The sequence below is a fragment of the Ictalurus furcatus genome, chromosome 14 (assembly GCF_023375685.1).
Source record: "Ictalurus furcatus strain D&B chromosome 14, Billie_1.0, whole genome shotgun sequence".
Taxonomy (NCBI): Eukaryota; Metazoa; Chordata; class Actinopteri; order Siluriformes; family Ictaluridae; genus Ictalurus; species Ictalurus furcatus.
In genome coordinates this window covers 19,968,485-19,977,551 of record NC_071268.1, presented here as the reverse complement: position 1 = coordinate 19,977,551, position 9,067 = coordinate 19,968,485, and the positions used below count along the sequence as shown (strand labels likewise).

The window sequence follows — 9,067 nt, the reverse complement described above, 5'->3', positions numbered from 1 at the left end:
CTTCAATCTCTGCAGGGTAGGAGGTCTCGAGGAATTGAGAACACCTGCTTTACAGGGCAGCATCAATGCAGTTATGGGATATGAATACAGTAGGCTATTTATTGCTTACTCTACCACTGATGTAATGCCATACATGAAAGAGAACATTTTTGTGAGATTATGAGTTAATTTAGCTTCCTTAACAGGCAGAATTTATGTGTACAAACTACAAGAAAATCCTTTTTTAAAAAGCTCAATAAAAAGGATATCCTTTGCATCTCAAATGGGAATCATTGCAGTGGTACATGCATCCTGCTGGATGTTACATGGATATGCTTGACAAAATAGTATTAAACAAGTTTCAGATGAACAAATTTATTGTTATAAAAAAAAAATAAACTCTGCATTGTGAAACAATGCAGAAAGGGAGAAATCCACAGTCACAGTGGACGTATGAACTAGAATGTTAATTTCATCTAGCATGGAAAACAGATAACAGCTTCTAGAGTCAAGGTACATTAGAATGCAATCACTTAAACACTCCCCACTTAAATGTGTATCAGTATAAGACAGGCATAGTTTATTTGTGGGTATTTCAATTTAACTACAGGATAAGGCATGGGTATCAAATCTAGCATTATTCATAAAATGAATAAATAAATAAATAGCCACAGAATGTGGAATGTTTGCTTCATATGAATAAATAACACATGGGAGTGAATATAAATAAATACAAATACTTGTATTCAAAAACTTGAAATCTATTCATATTGCATTGATTGTGCAATTCACTAAAAGTATCTACCATCCAAAAGCCAATATGTGGCAAGAGCTGAGATGTAGTAGAATGCGTGTGGCAATGAGGTGGAGAGAGAACATAGTCCACCACAAGGGGGCGAGGGAGCAAATAAAAAGTTTTTATTGTCCCACCAAGCAGCTTTCTAGGGATGAAAAAGGCACTAGTAAGTAACAGTTCAAACTAAATTAAAATAATAGGCTCTATAAGAGCAAAGAGTATGGCCATAGGGTTGCTAGCATTACTGCATTTGCACTTCCCATGAGTGTTAAAAAAAAATATTAATTTGAAACAAAAAAAAATTAAGTCCAAACTATTTTGGGTGATAAATGATCAGTTAGTATATCCATTGCTGTCAGAGGCTTTCTTTGCTTGAACTTGTGCTGGATGATGAGTCTGTGCGGATTGCATGAAGTGTGATGTCCCCGGTCAGAGGTTTTGAGTCTTTCTCTGTATGCATCCACTCATGCTCAAATATTTGTTCCAATGTAGGTCTGTCCGATGGTCTCAAGCTAAGACACCACTTGACGAGTTGCTGACACTCTGCAGAGGACCAAGGAGGAAACGGTAATTATATCTTTAAAATGAACCAAGAAATGTAATTTTGCTATATGGTATGGCAGGTAAAATGATGTGCATACCAGGGGAGATTGTCCTTCTGAAGAAGAGATGACCTTTCAAAATCTCATCGTCATGCTCAAATGGTATGTCTCCACAAACCAGATCATACAGCAGCACACCAAGTGACCACACCGTTGCAGAACGTCCATGGTACCTGTGGTAGCGAATCCATTCTGGTGGGCTGTAGACTCTTGTACCTGCAATTAAAAAAAAAAGATTAAATACTTTACAGATTGCAATCAACTGTACACTGAGAAGAATTTACTGCAAAATCTTTTCAGCTAGTGTCATAGCCCCAACACTTTGTCACATGACTTGTATGTCTCTCTGTAAATATTATTTCCTTCTTTATATTTCAGTCTTAAAACGTTTATTTAAAACAACTTCTCATTTTGTGTGAGAGAATGTTTTATATTTGTCTTGGGGTTCTTGTTATCTTTGTGAAGCATCCTTTATAATAATAATAATAATAATAATAATAATAATAATAATAATAAGTATTATAATCTCTAAGCGTTTGGATTACAAAGCAATATTGCAAGAAAAGCTGAGTCAGGTGACAAGAAGGGGCGTGGTCAGCATCCACCCAATCCCCCTCCCCCAGTACAAATCCGTCTCCATCATAGAGTAGCAGGGAATAATAATAAAAACAAAGTAACTAAGGCAGTTAACGCTTTCAAACACGTCAAAGTACGTACAGTGGTGTGTTTAAATACGCTCAGCATGAGTCATTTCCCATAAGAAAGCCTCTTGTCTAGAGGTTTCTGTACCGACCACCGACATCCAACACGAACATGGTTACCAAACAAAAACAACAGTCACGTGACGTCTCTACTCAGATTTCACAACAGTGATACGCATATAGAGAATCAAGGGCACTCTTTCAAGTGTTGTCAGCTCTCATTATCATTATCAGCATTTGATGCTATTCTATCAAATTATAATAAAACAGGTCTGATTTGGTCAAAAATCTGGGTTGGCTATAATAAACATAACACACGTCTGTATGAACCGATCAGTTACTTTTTAACACGTCGGTTTAAAGCTTGCTTAACGGGGGTCAAAGTCAAGGACTTACCATCGAACTCAGTGTACACGGTATCCTTGAGAATGGCCCCTGAACCAAAGTCGATGAGTTTAAGCTCTCCTGTGCGTAAATCGACCAGCAGATTTTCGTCTTTAATGTCCCGGTGTATGACACCGCAGCTGTAACAGTGTCGCACAGCCTCCAGGACCTGGCGGAAATATCCCCGGGCTGTGTCCTCATCCAGTGCGCCCTTTTCGGTGATGTAGTCAAATAAATCCTTAACCATCTCCGGCCGCTCCATGATGATCAAAAACCCGTCAGGCCTCTCGTACCAATCGATCAGTTTAATAACACCCTGAAATGTGTTTCCCACTTTCTTCATCATGAGAATCTCCAGCGGGACCAGTGAGCCGTTCTGCAAAGGAGATGCGACATTCCAGAGATGGCATAAATACATACATATAATTCATTCTATATAATCTCTATGTAACCTACAGTAATAGCCTAATACTTACAATTGTGCCCCATTCGGAAATTCTTTCCCTGGCCACGTGTTTAACAGCGACCTGAATAAGAGACACACACAGAGAACCCTCAGATGAAACACACACACACACACACACTTGCCACGTTGTTTCCGCGCTGACCGAGGCCATGTGCTGCTGCCAGCAAAACAAAGCAAAACCTCACTTACCGGCAAACCGTCTGAAACGCGAGTGCCGGCGTACACAGTCCCGAATCCACCGCTTCCCAGCACCGAGCCCACATGGTACACCTTATCAAACTGCTCCTTCTCCACTTTAGCTGTAAGAAATAAACACCACTGATGTGAAATAGAAAAAATGCGTACGTTAGTCCCTAGGAGCAACAAAATGGCTCCAAATTTGAGGTCACACACACACGCGCGCGTCTATGCTGATGGGTTAGGCTACACTAAATTGTGAAATTCCACGTTTTAATTTAATGCACTTTTCAGAGTAATACATCTAAGAAAAAATAGGTTATAGAAAACTGTTTGCAAAAAGTACCTGACTGCAGCTGAATTTTCACTGGCAAGTGGTCAATGTTAGTCGTACCGCAAATGTGAGAAAAAGATCCAAATTTGGACAGCAGCATCTTTGAAGATATCTGGAAATGAACGAATCTCCAAAATCCACCAAGTTAAATAAAATGTTCTAAGTATAGCCTAAATAAAATCTCATGTATCCTATAACTCTAATGTTCTTTCCCAGCCATAGTAACAGAGCCAACTAAATCCTGTGTGTGTGTCTGAACACTGCGCTCCACTGCAAAAGTCCGCGCGAGCGCGCGCGTGTGTGTGTGTGTGTGTGTGCAAGAGTGAGGACCAACACTCATCATCATTTTAGAGCTTCAGAGACGCATTGTGCAAATCCCTCCGCCATGCTGATCTCACACTAATACCGAAAGAACACTCAAAAATCCGCTGCGGTAGATATAGGCTATGAATAAAATAAAAACCATCAAGTAAAATAAATTCAGATATAATGAAACGTGATTAAGCTAAAGTCATTATAATAAAATTTAAATATTCCTATCTGTGGCTGTAAATATCTACACTAGGGAACTATAGAGAGAAGCGCCCAAGGACACAGTCTGAAAGCTTACGGCATATGAAATGGAAAACCAGTACATACTGTGATAGGATAAACCTGAAAAAAAAAAGCCCAACCTTAATTGGCTTACAACACGCGGAAAAGTGTGCCGTTAAGCTATATAACAGCTAACTAATTAGTATTAGCCTATTATTATTGTTAATACTACTACTACTAATAATAACAGTAATAATAATAATAATAATAATAATAATAATAATGGGGTCATGGTGGCTTAGTGGTTAGCACGTTTGCCTCATACCTCCAGGGTTGGGGGTTTGTTTCCCAGTGCCACCCTGTGTGTGCGCAGAGTTTGCAAGTTCTCCCCATGCTTTGGGGGTTTCCTCAAGGTACTCTAGTTTCCTCCCCCAGTCCCAAGACATGCATTGTACAGGCCTACACTACATGAAATTTAGACCCCTTAAGCATTCTTCAGCTCTAGAGGGGCCTTACAACAAAGTGCTTTTCCTATTTGAAAGTAGAACCCAGTGAACCCTTAATGAATTGTTTTTAAGAGGGTTTTGCAGGTTCTTCCAGAGGCACCACTGAGTTTCAATAGAAGTAGAAAGTAGAAAATCAATAGTACATTGAGATGGCCCTGAAAGCAATTCGTTTTCGTACTAATTAGGTTAGGAATAACCATGATAGCAAATTGGTTTGTAAAATTCCTGGTTTAGAATAGATGATTTACTGTACAATATGTCCTGGGTATGTGGTTGATTTGGTCACAATAGAACATTTCATCGATATTGTCATGTATCAAGAAACTCTGGACTCCAGTTCCCATCAGCCACTGCACTGCATTAGCTGTCACACGACCACCTGCACCTGATTCACGTTTTGTTAATGAGCACTCCTGTATATATAGTCATTGTCTACACTGTCTGCTGGTCTTTTGTTGTCCTAGACCCTTGTTGTTTATGTCTCTGTGTTTTGTTTCATGCCACAGTGTTATACCAAGTTGTCTTAGTGTCTTTGTTTCATAGTATGTTTGTTCAAATAAATGTCATTATCTGCACTTGCTACTTCCTCAACCTCGATATGTGACAGATATGCAGTGGCAGAGGGATTTAGTGATTCAGGGGCCCTAGGCAAAATATAGGAATGAGGCCCTATTAAGTGTTTTAACAAAGATATTTAAATTTTCAACATACGTTATTTAGCGTTAATAGTTAAGAATATATCTAATTTGCATTTTTAGGGGGCCATTGGCTTCTGGGGGCCCTACGCAGTTGCTTACCTTTGCCTAGTGCTAAGTCTATACATGCGTACATGCTATTAATTTACAATAACAATAAACTAGCCATATCGCAGCTACAGTATTTATGCCTCTCAATTCCTCCAAAGTAACAGTCTTTTCTGAGAAATGTTGGTGCAATCCAGGACAGCTTTCACCAGGCTTTGTACATTCACCAGCTTGGGGGTTAAACATGGATATAGTGCACCAAAGGGCCAGTCGGTACCTGCAGTGTCATGGATGAGTATGGATGGCATTTTGAAGATACAGTAAATTCTATAAGTACAGTGCCCTCAACTAATATTGGCACCCTTGGTAAATATGAGCAAAGAAGGCTGTGAAAATTTGTCTTGGTTCAACTGAATTTATATGAATTTATATGTGAACAATGGATATCAAACAATTTCAAACAAAACACAGGTTTATAAAAAATATTTGATAAATATAGGTGTGCAACAGTGTTGTACACCTATATAACACCCCTATGAATTCATATGAAAAAAAATATGTAATTGAAGTATATTCCCATTGATACTTAAATTTTTTTAGTACATCTGGGTAACTAGGAACAGGAAATTGTTCAACCATGACTTCCTGTTTCACAGGGGTATAAATATGAGGTAACACACAGGCCAAATTCCCCGTCATTCATATCAATGGGTAAGACCAAGGAATATAGCTGTGATGTGCAGCAAAAGGTTGTTGAGCTTCACAAAATGGGAAGTGGCTATAAGAAAATAACACAAGCACTGAAAATGCCCATTTCCACCATCAGGCAATAATTAAGAAGTCCCAGTCACCTGGAAATGTTATGAATCAAACTGGAAGAGGACGTGTGTTTATATTCTCTCAATGCACTGTGAAGAGGATGGTTCGAGTGGCCAAAAAATCTCCAAGGATGACAGCTAGATAATTGCGGAAGTTAATTGCGTCTTGGGGTCAGAAAGTCTCCAAAACTACAATTCAAAGTCACCCACATCACCACAAGTTCTTTGAAAGGGTTTCAAGAAAAAAGCCTCTTCTCTCATCCAAAAACAAACTCAAGCGTCTTCAGTTTGCCAGACACTACTGGAACTTCAAATGGGATTGGGTTCTATGGTCAGATGAAACCAAAATAGAGCTTTTTGGCAATAAACACCAGAGATGGTTTTAGTGCACAGAGAGGAAGCCATATGGAAAAGTACCTCATACGCATGGTTAAATATGGTGGTGGTTCCTTTATGTTTTGGGGTTGTTTTTCTGCCAGAGGACCTGGACATACATGGCATCATGGACTCTATCAAATATCAACAGATATTAAATGAAAAGCCAGAAAGTTTAAAATGGACAGTGTATGGATCTTCCAGCAGGACAATGATGCAAAACATACATCAAAATCAACACAAAAATGGTTTATTGACCACAAAATCAAGGTCCTGCCATGGCCATCCCAGTCCCCTGACTTGAAATGCATAGAAAACCTGTGGGGTGAATTGAAGAGGAGAGTCCACCAGCGTGGACCTCGAAATTTGAAGGGTCTGGAGAGATTCTGTATGGAGGAATGGTCTCAGATCCCTTGCCATGTATTCTCCAACCTCATCAGGCATTATAGGAGAAGACTCAGAGTGTTTGATCTCCAGGAAAGCAGGGTATTTTTGTGATTTTTTTTTTAACAAAAGATAAAAAGGTTAAATAATAAAGACAATTTTACACAGCCTTCTTTGCTCCTATTTACCAAGGGTGCCAATATTAGTGGAGTGCACTGTAAGTCTATATAATGAACCAACAGTACCCTAATTTGTATATGAAATATATATATATATTTAGCTGAGGGTGTGTATAAATAGAACAGGATAAAGGCAATCAAACCAAATATGGGTGGAACAGGTTAGGTGCTATGGTGCCAAGAAGCCAGCCAGTGTAAAGACCACACAAAAGATTATGTACAAAAAAGGTACAAAAGACTTAAAAGGTATCTGATATGCTCTAGGTGCCAAGAGGATTTTTATCTGTCTATATACTTTTAAGGAGAGGGTCACTAAATGACACACTGCCAAGAGCAAACAAGCTCTTACATTATAAACACTGGCAGCAAACGTAGCACTCAAATTTAGATACCAAAGAAAAGAGTGTATTTTATTTTTCCTAATAGCCTTACACTTGTATAGTGTGGATACAGATCTAAATATTTTTCTAATATTTGTTGAGTTTCAAGCATTAATCGGAATAACTGAAAGTGTCTTATACAAAATTATTAAGCACCTTTCTGTGACAGAGTTAGTTCATTTGAAGTGCAGATAGAAATATCTCTCTCTCTTTCTCTCTCTCTCTCTCTCTCTCTCTATATATATATATAAATATATATATATATATATATATATATATATATATATATATCCATCCACCCATCCATCTTCTATACCGCTTATCCTTCTTCAGGGTCACGGAGGAACCTGGAGCCTATCCCAGGAAGCATTGGGCACAAGGCGGGGTACACCCTGGACAGGGTGCCATCCATCGCCATCCATCGCAGGGCACAATTACATACACATTCACACACCCATTCATACTCTACGGACACTCTGGACATGCCAATCAGCCTACCATGCATGTCTTTGGACTGGGGGAGGAAACCGGAGTACCCGGAAACCCTGCAGCACGGGGAAAACATGCAAAGTCCGCACACACAAGGCGGATATACATATATATATATATATATATATATATATAGAGAGAGAGAGAGAGAGAGAGAGAGAGAGAGAGAGAGTGAGAAGGTTTTTTTATTTAAAAAAAACATTATAAACGTTTATCTCATTTAAATAGAATTCATTAATTCAAATTCATTTGCAGTAACCACTGGATCCAATCCTTTTTACTGATGCTTTTCGCCTAAATGCAGATGAAACTTTATTTAATATTGCTGTTGAAACAAGGCCAGTTGAGCGGTCTCCGTGACTGAAGCCAGCCATACCCCAATAATAAAGGTTTTTTTTTCCCTTTGGATAATCAATCAACATTTATTTCAATAGAACATTTACAAAGAAGATAAATCTGTGTTTTGTTTGCAGTGGTTTGATATCCATGAGAACAGAGTGTTTTTGTGAACAAAAGATCAGAAGGTTAAACAATAAAGACCATTTTTCACAGCCTTCTTTGCTCATATTTACAAAGGGTACCAATATTAGTGGAGGCCACTGTATATACATTGTATATATAACTAGGAAAAAATTCAGTAAATAGTGTTGGATCCAGTGATTACAGCGAAGGAATTTGAATGAATGAACTCTATTTAAATGAGAACTAACCAAATATAATCTGTAAGGAGCTTCAGTTAGGGGGCCTGCAAATGATAGGTCTCAGGTTTCAGGTAATCATGTGAGAATAGCTAATAGATCATACTGCTGACTCATGCTGGTCATATAAGAAAATCTCTGTGTCATTGGAAACACCACCACAACAATTATTGGCAAAGGCTTCCTGTTCATGGTCCCTTTGTGCGACGTTAAAATTAGGAACAGTTGTGTTTGTGCCGTTGCCATGTAAAGAGTTTATCAGTTAGTCATCTTCCTTCACCACCTGTAAACATTTAGGAGATCAAAGACTCCTCTTCACACACAGCCCTCTGGAATATCACCCCCCTCACCCCCCACCAGGGTGAAACCTCCAAACCTTACATTAGTGTTTTGACTAAGAGCTGTGATCACGTGGAGGGAGCAGTGTTATGACTGGGGGACTGTGGAATCTAGGTCACAGAGAGCTCTCTTTTTTCCAGAAGAAAAACCCACTGCCCTTTAACCACTCTCCTTCTCTGTGAC

General features: G+C 38.9%; 1 protein-coding gene across 1 annotated transcript; it reads right to left on the bottom strand.

The window, feature by feature from the left end:
- Window positions 1-151: 151 nt before the first annotated feature.
- Window positions 152-4,004, bottom strand: pim3 (Pim-3 proto-oncogene, serine/threonine kinase). Its single transcript, XM_053641321.1, has 6 exons — window positions 3,452-4,004; window positions 3,118-3,227; window positions 2,939-2,989; window positions 2,475-2,838; window positions 1,417-1,593; window positions 152-1,318 (listed from the first exon to the last, which is right to left on the bottom strand). Exons 1-6 carry the CDS (start codon window positions 3,537-3,539, stop codon window positions 1,131-1,133), a joined length of 978 nt encoding a protein of 325 aa, XP_053497296.1. The 5' UTR covers window positions 3,540-4,004; the 3' UTR covers window positions 152-1,130.
- Between the last annotated feature and the right edge of the window lie 5,063 nt (window positions 4,005-9,067).

What these genes read in the sequence shown, in the direction of transcription:
- pim3 (XM_053641321.1), bottom strand. Translation starts at nt 3,539, where the DNA reads ATGCTGCTGTCCAAATTTGGATCTTTTTCTCACATTTGCGGTACGACT. An exon ending in GAAAATTCAGCTGCAGTCAG is followed by an intron (nt 3,228 to 3,451) that starts GTACTTTTTGCA and finishes TATTTCTTACAG; the next exon opens with CTAAAGTGGAGAAGGAGCAG. An exon ending in CGTGTACACTGAGTTCGATG is followed by an intron (nt 1,594 to 2,474) that starts GTAAGTCCTTGA and finishes TTTTAATTGCAG; the next exon opens with GTACAAGAGTCTACAGCCCA.